Here is a 21,213-nt window from a genome sequence, read left to right as displayed (position 1 = left end):
ATCTAAAAAGACAGTATCAGTTTGAGAATGTCACAAGCTCCAGTGGGCTAAAAAACAAAAACAAAACATAACAAGGCAAAGGAAATTAACTCTCTGTTTTTATAGAGTGCCATTGACACTGCAAGGACTCTGGTTTTGGGTGTTGGAGCAGGTGATAGTAGCAGTACACACAGTTTCACCCACACATGCACACATCCTGTCTTGTCGCCACCTCGGCCATCACTCTGAATGATGTCAGTCAAATTAATTGCTGTTCCATTCCCGTAGCACGCTTGAGGAGGTTTCACAGAGGCAAGGACAGTCCGGGACCCAGAGAAAGCGGACTTTAAAGGACGTGTGTGTGTGTGTGTGTGTGTGTGTGTGTGTGTGTGTGTGTGTGTGTGTGTGTGTGTGTGTGTGTGTGTGTGTGTGTGTGTGTGTGTGTGTGTGTGTGTGTGTGTGTGTGTGTGATTGTATGGCAGAGACACACTTCCCCTCATAGTATTTATAGTTTTTCATATTTCTAATGAGCATAAGCATGAATTGATTAAAAGATCTGTCTTTGGAGGCTTATTTGTTTAATGGGAATCATTTATGACTCTGTAATTGCTTTAAAGTGCTCTTCTGACAAGACAAAGTAACCATTTCACACTAAAATGAATCAAATTTCATTTTTTATGGCCACTGAGGACCATCTACAGAGATATTCATGAGCATTAATTAGCAAAAACTTAACACAAAACCAACTGAGATTTTGATTTATCTTTTATGATGCAGCACGCTAATATGGGAGGGAATATTCAACTGGGTCTTGCAAAATAAAATCCATCACACGTCCTTGTCGCTGCTCTGCTCTCTTCTCCTTTCACACTCCAGCTACCTCAGTTGCACTCTCAGTCCCCTTTCAAACATCTGAATAGATTAGGGCATGTAAGTTTCTGTGACAGGTCCATCCTTGATACAAAAATTTAGTGAACCAGCAAGAACTGCAATTTATGATCACATTTCTTTCATCAACGAACGGAAATAAGTCGACAGTCTGCTTGACAGAGACTACAAAAGTGTACAAGACCCAAAATGCTTGTGTAGCTTATAGCGTGAGAGGGTGAAAATTTGCTTTAATGCAATTATTGAATGAAACAAAGCCAACAGTGGTGACAAAGAGGTGCCGCAGCAGTTGCACTACTTTATTATTTCAGGCTATTCATGACTCCAGATCGAGTGCTTCACTTTGCTAATGATGGCAATACATCACCAGAACGAACAGACACACGAACACCAGAGGTATGTGGGAGTGAAGTTCTGGACGTGAAATACAGCTGGTCCCATTCGATTTTTACCCTTTAGACTCTGGTGTGAAATTGGCTTCAGGAAGTTTGATACGAGGAGGTCAAAGCTGCACGGCCAAACTCACAAACACCACACAGTGGACTTTATAAAAATGGACACAAACGTTTATTAACCTGTGCTTTGAGATGTTTCCACATGGCTGAAGCAGACACCACACAACTGTTTCTTCTGATGGGTTACACAGTTATGAATGCAACACAAACAGGTACGCAATGGTCAGACCTGCATATTCTAAAGTAATAACTTTAACATACACTTACAAATTTGTTTGTGTCAGTAATGCTCACTCATTGCGGAGGAGCTGTCCAGTTCTTCATGTTCATTCTTGCAATGGTATAAAGTCCTGGGTCTTATTCTCATAATTCTGGCCCTGATTTCTCTAAACTGTGAATGATTCTGTCAAGAGATGGATTAGAGGGTCGGTAGCATTTTCATATCTGTCTGTGAAACATGAAAGCCAAAAGAAGGTTAGCTTAACTTAGCAAAGCTTTTTGGAAGTAGTGGGAAAATAACTGGCTAAATGTTACATAAAAAGCAAAATAAAGTTTACCAGCAGTTCTAAAGCTCACTGTTTTAATCATTTTATGCAAATAATCTGATTTAAAGTCCTGAAATGAGTTGTGGTGTTATATCAAGTTATATGCAGTTCCTCGAATGACTGCTTGAATCTGGCTCCTAAAGAGTCAGTCCTCACAGATCAGTATGCTGATATGCGCAACTTTACAGCACAAATATATATGTTTACAGCCTGGTATGAAAATCGTTTTTGGTCTATGTAGCTAATTTGTTCGCTTGTGAAAACTGTACAGCAGGTGAATTTCAAAATAACTCGCCTGTTTGAATTGTATTTTGCCTTGAAGTTATCAATAATTATCAGTGCGGCCACTTTGAGTGACAATTAGCTGCTGTTTTAGGACAGAACATGACCCAGAGATGTAAAAAGGCCATCCGAGCTTCAAAACTGCTGTTCAGGTGATGTTACCGACTGTCTCTGTACAGTACTCAAAGATAGCTAAAAGAACAGCAGAATGACTTGGTGAAAATATTTCATTGCAGTTTTTGTGACAGATATTGTAATTTAGTTTGCGATATAATTCTTGTTTTTGCATTACAGTTGATGTGTAATAGATTTAACACATGTTGATGAAACGTGTGACTGTCACTCAAGTAGGACAACATGAATTTGTAAAACAACAGTTTAAATTCAGGATCAGACACTGCAAAATGTACCAGGTGTTAATACTGAGTAATGATTCTGAGTCTGGGCTTATCTCAGTCGAACCACAACATTAACGACTGAACAACATACTGCTAATTGGTCAACGGGCAAAAATAAAGAGCCCGAGAAAGTTTTTATCTGCTCGAATTAAATACAGCTGAATCACAGCATTAGTCTCATTGCTAAGTCCATTCCATTTGAAATCAATTAACTGTTCAGCTAATAGGCATATTTTCCAAATGTGGAGCTATTTGTTCATCTCCTGAAATCTGGGATCAGGCGTCTAAAAATACATCTAATGAGAAATACAAGCAGTCAGATAATCAGATCACAGGCTGGAGAACAAACCCTCAGCTTAGTCAAATTTATATGGAAGAAAAAAAATCAAACCCTTAGAAAAAAATGGAAACTGTAATTATTACCCAAACAGACAGACTTCCTCATTCAACAAGGAGCTTCCCTTAGTCGTGTCTGTTTTTATTTGAAAGTCAATCTGCAGTACATTCAAAGTAGAGAAATAATGAAACTCGTGTCTGTAATTATTTGTTAAAAGCGTATGGTGTGTAAGCACAACATGAAATGAATTCAGATATTTCTAAAATGCACTGTTCCTCTAATTCATTGCAAATCATGTTGTGCTCAATAAACCAGGTTCCAGCTCCAATAATGGACAATATTAAAACAATTTCCTGACTTTGTAGAAAGCATTTCAGCTGCATTAGTTTATTTTTCAAGGAAAGAGGGAAGAAGTATTGAATGAACTGAACGTTTACTCTACAATAAAAGTTGCGATTTGTTTTGAAATTCATTCAAATAAATTATATTCTTGCTCTCTCTTTCTAACCTAAATTTTGAGTGACTGCCCTGGTATGAGCCATACAGTTCTCTTGTGCTATTAAGGATTAGTAGCGACATTTCCTGTGTTCTTTCAAATGCGCCTCCAAGCAAGGTGGCTTTAATAATCTAAACCGAGGGCTTGTTTGCCACCTGTTTGATCATCTGGCAGCTTCTGTTTCATGCCCTGATTTGATTTGGTAATTGAACTGAAATAGGAATATCGGAACCAAGCCTATAAGAACAAGACCCATTTTTATATATTAATAGATATTATATTAATAACGATCCTCGAATATTTCAATGTAAAGAGCAGCAGTTTGACTCAAACCTAATTCAGCTGTTAGCTGTTGTGTTTGATGTCCAAATCAAGTCACACCAGACCTTTGTCAGAGCTTTTCCCTGAAAGAGGTCATCAGCTGTTGTTCAGGAAAAATACAGGACACACGCGGTAATATGAGACACTCATCCATAAAACACTTTCAACCAGTGAACAAATAATTCATGAGGTGCTTGTTGAGTAAATTTGGTTTGAAGTTGTAACAATTTGACATTTGAATGATATATAAATAACATTTATGAACCTTTATATGCAGTTAGAAAATCTGCATTTTTCATGTCTGTGTCTCCACTTCTGCAAGCTCTCTTTTCAAACATTTATATTCTAGATCAAATCTGGTTTCATTCCGGCTGTAAGATTAAGTCACTTGTGGATGTATTTTACCGATCCCTTTGCTCAGCGTGATTTGGTTCGCTGCTTTACTGCAGGGGTCCTTGCAGAGCCCAGGATTTAAATGTAACGAGTGTTTATGTGTCGTGTAATTTGCTGTAGTGTGCATGCGGGGTTCTACAGTTACACTGTATTTGGAGGAGCATGTTTTGACAGTGTTTCCTTTTGTGTATCTGCGTATGGTGGTACTGAAGAGAGCAATGTGTGACACCATTAGGCTGCCCAGTCATGGGATTATCTATTCCAGGAGTGTGTCAGCGCCGCTGCACTCCCAGATCTCAGGCATAACAGCGGGGGAGACTTAATCCCAAATCCCCTCTCCTTTTTCAGGAGCTTCTGTCTTCTGAAGTCAGCGTAGCAACCACAGTGAGCATAGACAGTCTGCACAATAGGCAGACCACTCACCTAATCCAAACGTGGGCACATACAAGCTCACAGTATCGCTCAGTCAATCAAACCGTTAGCACAGTGAGCGGCGTCCTGATATGAAGTTGATGAGACTGGCTGCAACAGGAACTCTTGGACTCTTAGCATTAAGGGATGAGTCAGTGCTGTGAGAGAGTCATGAGTCATTTCTTGTTTAGACTGGCCGTCTCTATGTTGTGGCCTCCTGGATGCAGTCTCTGGCAGCCCAGCAGGATGGAGAAGGCCTTGCGGAAATCTGCATTGAAGGCATAGATGATGGGGTTGAGGGAGGAATTAGCCCAGCCGAACCACACGAACACGTCAAACGTGGTGGGGCTGATGCAGGTGAAAGCCTCCCCTCCGCTCGACTGCTCGCAGAAGGGCACCATGCAGTTGAGGATGAAAAATGGGAGCCAGCAGCACACGAACACCCCCATTATCACAGACAGCGTCTTCAGCACCTTTGTCTCCCTCTTGAATGTCATTTTGAAGGAGCTCTCGGACTCTGCGATGCTGGAACTTCCGCCCATGCTGTCATGTCTGTTCTTCGCACTTTCGGCCGCCCGTTCCAGGGCAGAGATCCTCCTGATTTGTCTGTGGGCGATGCGGTAAATCTGGGTGTAGGTGGCCACCATAATGACCACAGGGATGTAGAAGCTTATGAGAGAGGTGGAGATGGCGTAGGTCCTGTTCAAGCTGGAGTCACAATTCTCTAGGCTGCTGTGAGATGTAGCATTTGATCTCAGAGAGACAGATGACCCAGTGAGAGAGGTGTAAGATTTAGTTTGGGCCTTGTGCCAGTTGAGCTGCACCGGGATGAAGGAAATGAGGACAGACAGCGTCCAGGCCACGCTGATCATCACATAGGCCACTCTGGGTGTCATCTTCCTCTCATAGCGAAAGGGGCTCGAGATGGCCCAGTAGCGGTCCAGGCTTATGACGCAGAGGTTTAAAATGGATGCCGTGGAGCACATGATGTCGAAAGCCACCCAGGTGTCACAAAAGGAGCCAAATGGCCAGAACCCGGTGATCTCCGTTACCGCCTTCCACGGCATCACTAAGATGGCAACCAAGAGGTCGGACACGGCCAACGAGATCACGAAAAAGTTGGTCACCTTAGAGCGCAGGTGCCGAAACTTGGTGACGGCTGCACAAACCAGTGTGTTCCCCAGCAAGGTGGTGAGAATGAGCAGCGAGAGGAAGCAGCCAGTCAGAACACGGCTCGATGGCGCCTCGTCCAAAAACCCATTGTCGATGACAGTCGTAAAGTTCACGAGCTCCATCCCTGAACATGTGCGGGTTTGAGGAGTTTATGTCATAGTGCTACATTTTCATCCACAAGATTGGAATCTAGGAGGCTCCTGTTCTCCAGCCTCGCAAAAAATCTCCTACATTGCAACTTCCGGTAAAAGATAAGATCGGATGTCCGAGGCGAATCCTCTCCAAATTGGACATTTGAAACCTGATTTTGTAAATTAGATTTGACATCATTTGAGCTGTAGTGATGAAAGGTTAGAGGTGACTTAATTCCTTTGTGTAATGACTGATTCTTCTGTGTCTGGCCTGCAGTCCAAAATCAGGGGGATGTTAGTAATCTTCTTTCTAAGTGAGTGAACTCACCAGCATCCCTGTAGATTAAATAAATACAAATAATTAATAAACAGTAGTTATATGTCTTAATTTAGAAATGGCTGACACCATGAGGATGCTGCATGTTTAAAATATTACTTCTTCATTTTGGTTTCTTGTTTAGCCCTTGTAATAGATTGTAGCTTGTGGACTGCAAATGATTCTATTGTAAATAACAAACCTAAAATGCCAGAGAAGGATTTTCCCATGAGCAGACTGTAATTAAGGCATACGAGTCACACCTTCCTACATACATACACTACTCTGCGGTTTTCTTTCCTTTCTTTCTTTCATTTTTAAATATTTCTAATCATTTTCTTTCATTTCATTACTCACAGAGATGCGGTCAGCTGTCGTCTGACATCGCATGTAAAAAAAAACGTCCCATCGCTTCCACGCGAACTTCCCTGTACAAAGTGCATCTAGAGGCCATCCAGTGTCTATGTCCAACCAACAACAGCGCAAAAGGACGGTCCGATTATGTCCTCCTCGGGCTCCACGTCGCTCGCTGTTATTCTGCAGAAATGACAACACACCACGGGATTCAGATGTCACTGAGCCATCAGCGCTGTGGCTGCGTCCTCCTGCAGCCACAGCGCGCGTCTGCGGCCAAACCCGAAGAGCTCAGCTCCCCACCGCGCGCTCTCACACTGTCCCATTCAAGAGAAAGTGAAGCAAGGATGAAAGCGTGCGACTGTGGCCACAAATCTCTGTGTACTTCTGTATAATAACTGAAACTGGTAAGTCTTGACTTGTCCTTTTTAAGCAGAGATTAGAGGCAAAAAAGCGCCAAATTGCCTTTTATATCAAATACTTCTCAGCAGTGTTTTCTCTTAATCTGACTATTTTTAGTGTAGTTTAATAAAATTATGATTCAGGTTCTAAAATCAGAACAAAACAGTCAGGTGCAGTGGGTCGCTGAGGCCACCTAATGGAGAAACGCAACTAATGCGTCTCTGCAGGACGCACGGAGTGGAGAGAATCTCCTTCAAGGGATTTCACCAGTAAACCAGAGACTTGTATGAAAGACAGGTTTATGCCCTGATAGAAGATAAAAAATGAGATCCCCCAGCCGCAGTCATGATTATCTGCTCTGACTGATAAATCCTGCGCGTAAAAAATCCCAGCAGCCAGGCTCAGTAAAACCCCTCCACTGGTTTTCTATTGAGGCTGGAATCTTTCATGCAGAGCATCATGGGAAGCAGAAACTATCGTGACATGCCAGCTGTCACTGCACTGATGTGAGTGCTTCTGACGGAAGAAGAGGAAGCAGCTTTTAACCTTTTCCTCAGCAAACATCCACTCTGTTAGATGTTTAAATAGATGGTTTAAAGCCACCAACCTCCTTTTACGATGCACAGAATGGAGAAGTGAGAAAAACTGTGTGTATTCTTCAAATGTGAGATTTCTATTAAGATATTTTCCATACATTTTCTTGCACTGTTTTCTAATCTTTTACACTGGTTGCTTTTTCCGACTCTTGTTTCCTCTCCTGTTTAAAATCGGCCCCTAAACCAGCAAATTAGTCATAATATCCCTTTCCAGTCCTCACTGTATTTATTATGAGAGTCTCTGTGTGGTTTGTTGTCAATCCACATGTGTGCTGGAGAACTTCATCCCTTCATGGTCCCTCCTACTCTGTTTTTGAGACTCTATGCTGAGTGCTGGCTGGACATGAAAGACACATCAGCCAGACAGGGGTGAGGAGTGAAAGGTCAGAGCGTAGACAGGTGAATTGTGGTCACCGTTGGCGTATATTTCACAGCATCTTTCTCCACCTGCCTCCCTTTGTGCTGGTTTTCTGTGTTCAAAGGTGCAGCTGGTGCTCTTCTATCTTGTCTCCAATGCAGTTCAGAGACTTTCATGTCACTGTTTTCCCACACACGATGATCATCCAAACCAGTGAATCTTACTTACCGTGAGTCATTCGCTCTCCAGGCAGAGTGATGTGACTAAAAAGAAGTATGAGAATAGATAAGGCATCTGCAGATTATCTTTTCACCATCTCTGTCATGTCATTCGCCTCGTGCTGCTTCTGGTGACTCGAGGTGGTTCGGCTTTCAATGATCTGCATTTTTTTGGTCTGATGAGAGATGACAGGTAACCAGCCACCCACAAAATGCACAAACCCTCTGAGCAAGATGGCCGAGAGCAAAACAGACTGTTTTAGGAACCACAAACCTCTGCGGTGCACTGCTGCATGTTCGTGTGATGAGTGCACGAGTGAGAGTGCACATCGCTGCGTATTTATCAGCCGTTCAGATCTGTGAAAGCTGATGCATATCCACGTGGTTTTTTTGTCTACTGGCGTGCAAACATGTCAACTTTTACCACTCTCCAGATGGGTAGAATAGATAAAAGCTCCACTGATTCACTGCCACTCTCCCTTGTTCTGGTTGCATGTTTTGTTGTCGCCTGCGAAGCCACTTTAGTCACGCTTTCACAGGAGGTGGGGAACTTCTACGTCCTTTTTTCCTCCAACGCGTCTTCCACCAACTCTTCACCTGAGATGGTTTTACAATCTATTTGTATCCACACACACACACAGGATAAACACACTTTTGCATATATCAAAACCGAAAGATTTCACCTCCGATAACATGTGGCATATGTTCTGAATGGCTTTGTCTTTGTCAGGCTTTGCTTAAAACTCATAAATGAAATTTCTGGATGTCACGATTAGCATCTTTAGTAGTGTGGTCATTATTAGACATGTCCAATAACAAAAAAAGTGCTACCTTGAATGAAGCCTGAAACCAGCTGCAAGTGTCATCATGTTAATCCTGCTGTTGTCCTCACTTACAGGCTCCGAAAAATATTGTTTCCTTGTCTGAAAAAATTCAAGAATTTAACAAAAAGCTTTCCCAAATTTCTGAAAATCTGAAAAACCTTCAGGAAGAAAATTCCAGTAATTCCGTAAAAATTTCCCTTACAAATTTTATTTTTAAAATAAAAAAGATCCCCCAAATGTGGTAAGAAAATTCTTGTAAATATTTTCAAATAATAAGTAAAAATCTCCCAAAAAATCCTAAAAATATCTAAAATGATTGCATATATATCAGTAAAACTTCTAATATTTTCTTTAAGAGCATTAAAAACAAAAAAGAATCAACCAAAATCCAGCGAATTTTGCTGGATTTTGGTTGTTTTTTGGCGAATGTTCTTAAGAAACATTTTTAACATTTCTTTTTACCACCAAAAAATTTTCAAAGATTTCCCAAAAATGTTGAAAATGTGAACATCAGAAGTTTCCCTGTGAAAATACATTTTTTTTCTCACATTTTCAAACTCTAAAACGTGTCAGTTTTGACCGGCAGGATGACACGAGGGTTAATAATAAACCAAGGCTCCTCTCATCTCTCTATTTTGATTCTCATATTTTGATTACGGCAGACACAAAGCTGGAATATGCAAACAATGGCAAGAGCAGGGCTAATAAACAAATAAATAAGCAAGCAAACACAGTATACAGTTGTTTTGTGGCATTCCGCCATGTTGTGATATGGATTAAGAATAAATAGATGCATACTGTACATCATGGACACCCTTCAGGAGATCATACAGTGGTAACAAAACAATGAGCACATGATGCTGCTGTGCCGTTTGTCATATTTTATTGACGCCACTTTAAAATTGCAGGCCTGAGGCAAGGATGTCTCATTTCGTTAAATACTTGTTACCTCGCTATTGCTCTCTCCTCGTATCTCGGGTCGGAGGGACTAAGACACAATGAAGGGAGGCGAGGAAATGAATCGACGATGCACAATTAGTGGAATGAGATGATGAGACAAACTTCTGTATCACTGTGTCTGTGCTTAAGCATTGTGGGACTGTGACAACACTGTCACCATGAGGTCAGACTACACATTATAGCATTAGCCTCGTAATTTTCATCCAGCATGTTGTCATTGAGAAAAAAAGAAAGCTGGAATGTTGTTAAAGACCAAACGCTGAAGGAGAAACCAGGGACTTGAGTGCTTCATAGAAAAAAAGACTTACACAGGCAGGTCTGTGGCTCTGCTTCACCAGTGATGTATGCATTTGAGTGGTACAAAGTGGCAGTCTATTTTTTGTGAAAAAAGAATTAACGAGAACAAATTATAAAAGTAGTTGATTTATTTGAAGGCAGCAGCACAACACCTTTGGACTGAAATACTGTTTTTCACATTGTGAATATCACATGTCATCATCAGTTGGTTTTATGAAGCACCTGTACCAAATGGCTGATTAAACCAACACTTGCATACAAATAAATACATTAAAAAAATAAATAGAAATAAATAATTCAAATAAATAAATAAAAGTCATTTTTGACCAATCTTGAATTTGAAATGTGTAAAAATACATATGTGATACATTCACAGGTCTATCATCTCATTTTCTGTGAAATCTTTAGCCGCAAAGAAATAAACAAAAACTCTCAGTCAGTAGCAGTTGAAGCTGCCCTGCATGAAACAAAAAGCAGGCTTGAGTCTTCATCTTCTGTTGTTGAGTCTCCTGAAGAAGTTCTTGTAAGACAGAAAAAGATTTTTTGCTGGAAAAGGTTTTTTGATGTTCCGCTTCATTTGGCAATTGTCATTCTGAAAAATGGAAGAAAAAAACAACATGTTTTAATGCTGATGCGACAGTCAGAAAACAGTCTGTTCTTAATGTCTAGCCCATAAGAACCCAGACCCATTTTTCCTTAAAGGACTTATTGAGTTAAGGTCAGACATAAAACTTTACAAGGAAGAGACTTGGGCACTCAAAGTGCTTGTTACACTGGTGTCACCGTGGGTTCTTATGGGTTAAATTAGAATTAAGTCATTTCTAATAATTTACCTCTTGATTCGATTCCAGATGCTGCAGCTGAAGCGTTAGACCTTTCAGAATAATTTTGGCGTCATCATGGACTGTTACGTTGTTCAGAAGATCCCTCAGCTTCCTGCTGTAGACGCCCACACAGGCAGACTGCAATGGAAAAATGACAGAGTTCAGTCTGCATGTTCTGTCAAAGACACAGCATTTTTACATTTTAAATTACATTTGCTAAAAAATTTTCCTGTACATTTTGACATCTTTTTCTTTTTCTAGTTCTGTAATTGGTACCTTTTTTAATATTCTTACACTGTTGGACACTATTTGCGCTATGAAACACTATAACATTTGTACTTTCTTTATATAGCACATTTAGCTTTTTATGTATGATTTTTTTTTTTTTTTTACATTTCTGCTTATTTTTCTGTATTTATGATGGTGGGAACTGTACTGTTTCTACTGTTGAAAACAAATTAATGAAGTATTTCTATTCTGTTCTATTTTTAGCTACAGGGATTTGTCTGAACCATTCAAAATGAAGACGATGAAAAGGTGTGATACTTACAGGGTTTTTGTACGTTCCTGGTACAACCACAGTGTTTAGCTGCAAGGACAAAGAAATGAATCTATTTAATGTGTTATTCACCATGTATCAGAAGAATCTTAGTGTGAGAAACACCGTCATTGAGAGTGATACAGATGAAGCCGCGGTGCAGTTTTGTAACACCTAGCTGCTAGTGTTAAATGAAGCAAAGTCTGATAGCATCAGTTTGTGATACTTACAGATGTGAAATTGACTTTGTTGTCTTTGCAGAGTTCAGTGAGGTTGGTCAGACTTCGTATAATCTCGTTGTTCAGGTTCTCGTTGTTCTGGTTTGTGTCTGACCCAGAACTGTAGCAGAGATGCAGCAGGACAAAGACAATCGTGTACTTCATCATACTGCAGCGTCGTCTCTCTCTCTGTCTTCCTTAAAAGTTTCTAGTCGTTGTGTTTCGAGTGAGCACTGATGTGATCAGTATCTGCCCAGTCTTTTTATAGCTATATGAAGTTCTCGACGAAAGGAAGTCGTTGATGTCATCGTTGCACACCTACCTGGAAATGCCAATAAGCACTCATTTTTTTATGGCACATTTTCTGAATATTACACTTTTTAATAGTTTCTGAACTGTGCCATTAAAAAAACTGCTCTTATGGGAAAAGGTTAAGAAACCACCTCTGACTCTCCTGTCTTTCACCTCTGTTGCGAGTGAAAGCCAACAAACGTGTTTCACTGCATTCTATAGAGAGAAGAAAGATGTTCTCGAAAAGATAACAGACCTTCAATGAACTCAAACTGTGTTGCAACTGTTGCAGTTTTGTCATTTTGAAGTTTGTAATATTGGATTTTGAGTTTGCACTGGAAAAAAACGCTCCTCTCAAAACAAGAAAAAAAAACTTCATTCAAAAAACTTTTATCTTGAAATAAGTGAAAAAATCTGCCAATAGAACAAGTGAAAAATGTCTTGGTAAGATTTCTCAAAATAAGACATGATATTTAGAATATTGACATCTTAAGATTCGCTGGTAAAACTTATTTTAAGCTGTATTTTACCAGGATTGTCAAGCTTAGGTATCCTAAAATAAGCCAGACATGCTAAAAAAAATAGCAGTTTTTCACTCAAAAATAGATTTTTGCTTTCATGTAACCTCCTAATTTGAGATACATTAAACTTATTTTGAGTTTTTTTTTGTAAAATACAACTCAAAACAAGATCATTTCAAGATTTTTGACTTATCAAGATATTTAAGATGCATTATCTTAGAACAAGTCCCTCCATCTTGCTGAAATGTCATTTGTTAAGTGAATTTATCTTAAATCAAGCGGCATGAGACATTTTAACTAAAAAATAAGACAAATAGACTTGGTAAGATTTTGAGTTTTTGCAATGTGTGTGTTGTACTGATTAAAATTCCTCTCTTTTTTTAGTTTCTTCTGGTTGTTATTGTCATGATCCCTGCTCCAGCCCCTGCCTTTCTCCCTCTTTTTCTCTCACTCACCTTCTTGCACTCCCTTTCCTATCAGTCCTGCCTGCAACCTGCTGACTGCAGTGATTAGAGGTAGCTGCAGTGATCAACTCACCTGCCCATAATTACCTTGCTATTTATAATCCCAGCTCATTCATTTACTCTCCACCAGGCCATAGACTTAGATCCGTGTAACCCTGCCGGTCCCCGATCTGTTGCCAACCTGCCTGCTTCTAGCCACACCTTCCAGTCTGTCTAACATCAGCGTCTCACTCGCTGGCCAGTCCTGCCTTGCCTCCCGCTGGTCCCACTCCGGCTTTTCATTGGGCTCTGGATTCCTCCAAGCCTGCATGCCCCTTTAATTTAGTTCCCCTTGTTTTGTTCATAAGTGATTGCCTTACTTCCTGTTCGGTTTGTTAGTGACTGTTGTTCTTTGGCCTTCTGCAATTTTGCCTGTTTTCTGTATTAAGTTTGGTTGGCCTCAGTTTAGTTCCCCCACCCCCTCATTATCCGGTCTGTCTTCCCACTTAGTGGTATTATTCTGCCTTATTTGTGAAGGTTATACTAGTCCTTGAGGTGGTTTTAGTTAGGTTTGGTTTTGTCTAGTTAACCCTGTTGGTATTCCCCTAGTTGTTTTATGAGGTTTTGTTTGTTTAAATAGATTTAATTTTGCCTCTAGCAGTTTGTCCTTCTCTGTCCATACATTGGTTCTCTGACCCACCCATGTGACAGATACTGGAACTTATACCTCCTGAGTCACACAACTTATCATCACTTCACCCTTATGGTTTGTCACACGTGGTCTAGAAGTGATACAGTTTAGCTATAAATATTCAGTGAAGGGCTGCACTAGCATTTTGTCAACTAGATTCTCCCCTAGGCTAATCAAGTGGGTCTGTTTGCTGTTGTTTTTGAGGTGCTTGGTCAGATCAGGTTCTTTCTCTGCTGATGTCGTGGTGAAACAGCTGTTCAAATATCTCCAAAGGTTGCTTTTTTCCAAGCTCCTTATCTTGTTAGTCAGCACTGGTGGCCACTTTGAAAATCTACAAGTTCCATATTTTACCGAAACCATTCAACTGAAAACAAATGATGTCTAACCACCGCTACAACTGAAATGAACTCTGGTCATGTGGCACACTATTGACTGAAGAAGAAACCAAATATAGAATGCTGTTCGAGTAAAAGGAAGTCCGTTCTTGAAGTGCAAAAGAAACTGAGATGAACAACCCTTCTGCTTTTAATTTCCTCATATCTGGAGTTTCTGTGATCAGAAAATGACGTGTGCTTTAGACTATAGTGTAAATATTAACTGTTGGTGACTTCATGGTTTTTGTTTTGCTTTTCCATGTCCATTAGTGAACTCAGTGATGACTCACAAAAGATGCCCAGCAGTAATTTTCCTGTGCTGATGCCATTTGCAGTGAGGTTAACATTCACACTGTTAAACCACTATTAATCTGAAAATATGTTCGGTTTCTGGTAAGTGCGAATTCACACATCTTGTGTGTCAACTTCCAGATAAATGTTTCAGTGAAAATCACACAATGGAACAGTAGTGTGTGTGTGTGTTTCATATTTGTATAGATATGAAATTTTTTAAAAGAGGAACTTGCATGCCAACACATAGAAGCAAATGATGTTGGCTGCTAACAGCCAAGAAAGGAAACAGGCCTTATCTGAGGCCCACTAATAACTGTCAAACGTAAGGGGCCTATTAGCACCTTACAGCACCCACTACCAAGGTTGTATACATGGAGTCAATAGGGGTTCCAGAAAAAACAAGAAAAGCACTCAGAAGCTGCTCGGTGGTTGTATGATTTCCAATGGATAAGTCCCGATAAGTCCTCAGCAGTGGATTTGTAGTCAGATCGCAATCGTGATCGTCAGCAGGCAGCTGACGTAGCGTTCACCTGTTGTCATAGTTATAGTGACGCCGTGCCGCTATCTTGCAACTATACAGAAATTTTTAATAATACCGTGGATCCAGACTATAGACCACAAAACTGCCAAAATCTAATTACTTGAAATGAAATTTTCAGGGAAGGTCAGAAATGACACAAGGGCCACCTCATTAGATTTTGGCAGTGATGTGACTTATAATCTGGATCCATCGATTTGTTAAAGATTTCCCATTGCAAGAAAGCAGCATGGCATCACTGTAACTATGACAACAAGTGAACTACTACATCCGACTACAAATCCACCGTTGCGGAAATGATACAAGGAACAATTGATTAAATTGTGGGGTTGTTTCTGAGTCCTATCAATTCCCGCCACTCACTACATATTTAGGTCACGGTTTCAACACTTTTTGAAAACATGATAATTTTGTGCATTGTATTACCTTCAAGACTAAACTTTGCTACATTCATCTTTTATATGCAGTTTGTGGTACTGACGTTAATGTCATTGATTTTTTTCTCCATCTGAAGCTTTTATTGATACTTAGTTAAGTGCTGAAACAACATCATATTGGGAGCAAATGGAAAATGCTCAGAATTTACAGGTTATTTGAGAGAATGTGGGTAACATACGTATACTAGCCAGAAATGAGCACAGTGAAACGATAACCACTGAACGATCATTTTCATTTTGTTTTGCTAAAACTGTCCTAAGTGACAGTGACATAACCTGCAGAACACTTTCATTACATTCTAGTTTTGCACATTTTGTTACATGTGAAAGTGGTGACAGATGGAGACAATTGTTTAACATTGACTATACCAGTCAGGTGATGGCCTCTGCTGGAGTACTTGGACAATAAACCCGCATAAGTCCAACACACTGTGGTATAGAGTACTTGAAGCAAACTAGTGTGTATGACAAGGTTCACATGGGAAATAATCATTCAAAGGGAGATGCATGTTCAAACACAAGCTCCAGGGAGAGAACTCCAGTCCACCTTCTCACATCTCAGTGCTGCATGAAGTGGGCGTGCTTCTCAAACTGTCAGCTTCGCAAAGGCAGGAAACTGTTGCTCCCCTCACAAATTTTACATCAATAAAGTGTGGTGGGAGGGGGGGTTCTGACAAACTTTTCATACGAAGTGCCTTAACAACGGCTATGTTAGGAATGAAACACTGGTACAACCTACTCATATGAGCAGTGTTCACCGCCAGGTCAGCCTCTCTCAGTCTATTCGGCTGTTTTTGTTTCCCAGTAAATCATAATGTAATTAGAGTATCAGAGCTACATATGATTGATGGGAACGCCAGAGTCACAGGATCAAGTTCATTGAACTCAAAAGCATGGCTGAATTTTTACAGAGCTTTGATTGACAAATTAATCTCACTTGCTTGTTCGGTCAACGTTACATGAAAATGCCATTTAAGGAGACGAATTGAGAAATTGTCCCTCACGCTCTTGTGGATAGGTGAAATGACAGCCTTTGTCACGCCATTCACCAATCTACAGTCAACACAAAGTCTGTTGTCACACCTTTCCAGAGGTGCCTGTCACGCAATCAGGACCGGACTCGAGCAGAGAACCACCACCAAGGCCAAGATGCAGTTAAAAGGTTTATTGTAGGAGGATGAGTGGGATCTGATGGCAGGGGAAGCCGGAGTCTGTCAGGGAAGAATGAGGAGGGGTGCCGGGTGGGCAACGTTCTCACCGGGGACTCGGCGGCTGTTGGTTCGAGGAGGGGAGGCAGAGTGCGCCGCCGGTTGTTTTTAGATCCCCGGTGGCAGGAGTTGGCAAGGAGTGAGGATTTGGCTGTAGACTGGGCAGACTAGGAGAATTCGGGTGCTGACAGATGAGCTTGGAGAATGACAGGGTCCAGGAGGGAGAACCAAGGAGAAGCAGTTTGCAGGAGTCCGAGCAGCGGGTTCTGGAGAAACAGGGAAACAGGATTAGCAAAAACTCTTTTCCAGCAGCAGAGCAAAAGGCAGGTGGATAAACTGACATGTAAGTCAAATCTAACGATCTGGCGACGTGTTGCTGGAGAGCCGGAGTCTTTATGGTCGGTGTGTAATTGGGAGAATGATTGTCAGCTGCTCAGACTCTGCCGGAGGTGACTGATTACCTGACCAGATTCAGCTGCTCCTCGTCAGCTCTGCTGACAGGAGAGGGAGAAAAAAGCATGAAGAGAGTTAGAATCATTTAACGTAGCAGTGTATGAGGGAAGGGTCCTGACAGGTGCCAACACAAACACATACAACCATAGCTGTTATAAAGTTCAATAAATCCTCATTTGAATACACAGTTTACTGCACTCACTTCTGGATTACTTACCTTTAAACTGAGATAGATGTCATTGTCGCAGCATATGTCCTTCATTCAGCTTTTCAGCAAATTAGTAAGGTCTGCTGCTCTGATTTAAATGCATGTTCATAGCATCTAAAAGTTAACTCCCAGAATGTGATAACCATGTGACCACGACAGCATTATCTCATTTTCAATAAGATGCAGAGCTTTTTATTTTTAAATATTTTATCGTTATACCACTTATTCACAGAGATGCACATGTGCATGTTAGTCCTTATTACTTGTAGATAGACATCCCTGCCTTTAGTTGGATTTGTCGCTATCTGGAAGCACGCCACCTGACTGGAGTGTGCAGAAACAACAAGACTACACCCTTCACTTCTCAGTTTAGTCTCACTTAAAAAGAAACTAGTTTGAGTGATTAAGTGATAAGATTTATTTTTGCGCGGAGTTTGCCTGTTTTGTTAAGTAGGTTATTTCTCGTGCACTTTAGTAGTTCAGCTGAGAGAAATGCAGCCTCTACCTCGGCCGTAATATTGCAAATTATTATTAGTTTTACGTTTTGGCGTGCTGCTGCTTGTCACTTTGCGCACAGTTAATCAGTGTTGATCCTTATCACTGTGTATTGTTGGATACTTGGCAAAAGAAGTTGACAGCCCAGGTGTCTGGAGGCTGAAAGAATGACAGACCAATTTATGTCTTTGTTTTCATCCAGAATAGTAGCGAATTGTTTAAAGTTGTACTTCTTCACTGCCTGGAAGTGGGCCAAATTTGCTGAGGTGGAATGACAGCTAAAAAGTCACTCGATCATATAGAAAGTACAGTGTCATTACCAAAAATCACACTTGCTGTGAAGTGACTAAAAGTGGGCTATTTCCTTGTGTTAAACACACATTAATGACTGCGTAATGTGACGCACAATGGAAGATGAATTCTGCTGAGTGCCACTTTGATAAATACAGAGATGAGAAAAGACATGATCAAAACAGAATGGTCACCCAATTTCTAAAAACAATAATCTACCAAATGTATTTCTACTAAATGTTACCTGTTTTTTTCTCTTTAACACAAAAAAATCTTTGTGGAGCTGTAACCTGACTCATCATGTGTCTAGAGTGTGAATGTGGTTACAGCATTTCTGCAGTGCTCATCATGGAAGCTCGTGTGCCGTCTTTGTCTTTACACCATCAGTGGATGAAGAATCAGATGAGTGTGAAGGTTTCACTCTGGGGAAGATTGAGGGGAACATTAGAGCTCTTCTCTGCACAGTGGTGTAATCTTTAGACAGAAAAAAGAGGTGACAGGAAAATGGCAAAGAAAAAAAAATATATAATTCCAAGATCAACGGCTGATTCGTAACTAACGTATGTACACGTAAGTGTTGTTTGCTGTAGGTTTGCTGTTGATTAGAGGGTGGTTTTGCACTCACAGATCTAATGAAAACAAGAGTTTGTCTGATGAAATGTATTGAGATTTAATAAAATATAACAGATCATGAGATTCAACCTGTCAACTCTCCATCAACAAACCCAGAAAGAGGATTCATTTTAGGAACCTCTTGACTAATCAGCCCATTTAGTTTGCCATTCTGTAACCTTGTAAGTGTTGACAAACAAATACTTGTGCAGGGCCTGTTAACGCTGACCCTCCACTCCGCCATCAAAAAACCACATCACAGATGATTCATGTGCGTGGTTCCCCCCCCCCCCCCCATTTGTGGTAAAAATTTGCAAAGGAAAAGATCGTCACCTTTATGTGTGAGCTGATGGAAAAATAAACTTGTCTGTGTGTGTGTTTGATGTCTCAGAAGGACCTGTATGCTGTTTTGCAAGTAAATGTAATGTGGGTGAGCTTGATACTGCTGACTACAAGCGGGGAAAACTTTGGTCAACTGAGAGAGATCGTGTCTTGATAAAAAGGTGAATCTTACATTTCCGTCGAGACAACATCTAACCATGGTACATTTAGAGCTTAACTCATCTGCATCATCATCATCCTGAAAGTGCCATGTGTTAATGGCAAAAACATGATTTCTTTGATCTGCTTCACAACTCACCTGTCTGTTCTGTCTCAAACAGTGAAGTAATAAAATTAGTGTCTAAGTGTGTCTGTGCGCATGTCCTTCAAAATGTCCTTTTGGCACTAAAGGAAGCTTTAAGTTACATTTTTTTTATTCAGGAGTCATTTTAAAGATATGAGCTTCAAAAGATGAGTAGTTTAATAAAAAAGAGGGCAGAAGCAAAAGAGAATTACAGATGTTGTCATGAATGGGGGTGGTTGTAGAACCCAGGAGCAGTAACCAACAGGGAGACAGTAGGTGTTATAGAACAAAGGGTTTTATTACGAAAAAGTCCAAAAACACATCCACCAAAATAACTAGGAACAGGCGCAGGGTTGAGTTCAAACAGTTACTCTCTCCTTAAACCCTCTTCAATTAACTCAGGTGAACAGAGCGTACTTACACGCAGTAGGGCTGTCTCAAAAGTGAGAGCAGGTAACTGAGGCGAGTCCAGAAAAACAATCAAAAAACACAAACGAGTCCAGCGGGGAGTAATCCTTAGGGAAAGCCAGAGCACTCAGGATCCAGAAGGAGTTTGAGGGTGAGCGGCATGGAGGTCAGTCAAAGTTGATGCTCCCACAAACAATGAGGGGAACAGAGCATAGATATATACAAACACTAGATGTCTCAAGACGGAGTCGGCGGCGTCGTCACTTGGCGGCCATCTTAGGACAGGGGACTGCTCTGGCGCACTGTACTGTAGTCAATGGTAAGGTGGATGATTTCCTCACTTTAACACTCATAACTCGCTCAATTCTTGATTGATTTACAAACGGTTTAGTTTATTACAAACCTTATTAACGTGGCTATGATTCAGGCTCAATTCCGAAATCGCAGCTTTTCGTTTTGAAAAATGTGGCATAGTTGTGTCTTTTCTGCCTGGCTACTCAAGGCTAAGAACACAATCTGATTTTCAATTATTAGGTTTTCCTGAGACCAACGTTTTTTGAGAACCGAATCTTTAGGCGAAATTACATTCTTTGTGGTTGTGCTTGTATTTATTTGCTTGTTAAGAGACTTTGATTGAGACCTTAGACTTATTGTTTGTATACATCTATGCCTGGATTAGTTAGCCTGCAGCCGAAATGCATTGTGGGTAATGTAGGCACCAGGTTCATGAAAAGAAAAGACAACATCTCTGTTTGTTGTGCATTGATTTTGGTTGAGCTTTGTTTTTATCTGTGCATTAGAAAGCTGATAGTAATAAAGAAGTGCAATGCTAAATAATAAAATTACATTTACAAACCATTTATGCTGAGAAAAGATGATATCTGTGTTCATTTTTTATTTTTTTGCAGTGGCAGCCTGAAGTTTAGAGAAGTGGAAGGTCCTCGCTGCAGTCCTCAAACCAGCAGGATAAAATTCTGAAGATTACAATATAAGTATAAACCATAAATTAAGAATAGTAAGACACTAAATAACCTTTGACTAAAAAGACAGCTAGCAGACAGTTTTCATGCCTGAGATTTGGAAATAAATAAATTCAAAAGCTTAACATGATACTGTGCAGCTAGTTAGAGATATTGGTCATCAACCTTTAATCTTGTTTTTTTTTTTAAGAAGGCGAGATTAACTTAAAAATTGCCCACTCCATTGTTGTAACTTCAGTTGGTTATGGGACACTGCAAAAATCCTGGAAAATGATTTTTTGAAAAGAGTGGGAACCTTGTTTTTATTTTTCTTTCTTTATTATTTATTTTTTTGTTCAAATGTCATTATTTTTTCATTTTAGCATTACTTTTTTTGTTATTTGTTCATCATCATTTATTTATTTTGTCTATTTGAATATTGTAAATATTAAAGATTGACAGTATAATATCTGTGTGTGTGTAGCTATTTCTTTACCTATCTACTTAATATAATTTTAAATGAATTCAATGGTTTTAATTATTCTTATGTAAGCAGTAAACTAAGTACATCTCTGACGTTTATAACAAACCAAGCTGTTGTAAAATCGGTTGAAAATTGAGCAATCTACAGTGATTTTAAAATCCATGCTC

General features: G+C 40.2%; 2 protein-coding genes and 1 long non-coding RNA gene across 4 annotated transcripts in view; all 3 read right to left on the bottom strand.

Moving 5' to 3' along the window:
- The window catches only part of sncb (synuclein, beta), a 223,853-nt gene that overhangs the window by 117,970 nt on the left and 84,670 nt on the right, over positions 1-21,213 (bottom strand). The window lies entirely within an intron of this gene.
- On the bottom strand, positions 1,146-6,842 carry drd1a (dopamine receptor D1a). The gene is made up of 2 exons (XM_022201731.2): positions 6,483-6,842; positions 1,146-6,145 (listed from the first exon to the last, which is right to left on the bottom strand). The coding sequence occupies exon 2, from the start codon at positions 5,798-5,800 to the stop codon at positions 4,682-4,684; it is 1,119 nt and encodes a 372-aa protein (XP_022057423.1). The 5' UTR covers positions 5,801-6,145; positions 6,483-6,842; the 3' UTR covers positions 1,146-4,681.
- Positions 9,791-12,257, bottom strand: LOC127535778 (uncharacterized). The gene is made up of 4 exons (XR_007944619.1): positions 11,727-12,257; positions 11,509-11,547; positions 10,968-11,096; positions 9,791-10,726 (listed from the first exon to the last, which is right to left on the bottom strand). It is a non-coding gene; the product is annotated as an uncharacterized LOC127535778 (long non-coding RNA).

The sequence above is a fragment of the Acanthochromis polyacanthus genome, chromosome 10 (assembly GCF_021347895.1).
Source record: "Acanthochromis polyacanthus isolate Apoly-LR-REF ecotype Palm Island chromosome 10, KAUST_Apoly_ChrSc, whole genome shotgun sequence".
Classification (NCBI taxonomy): Eukaryota; Metazoa; Chordata; class Actinopteri; family Pomacentridae; genus Acanthochromis; species Acanthochromis polyacanthus.
This window is presented reverse-complemented; position numbering and strand designations above follow the sequence as displayed.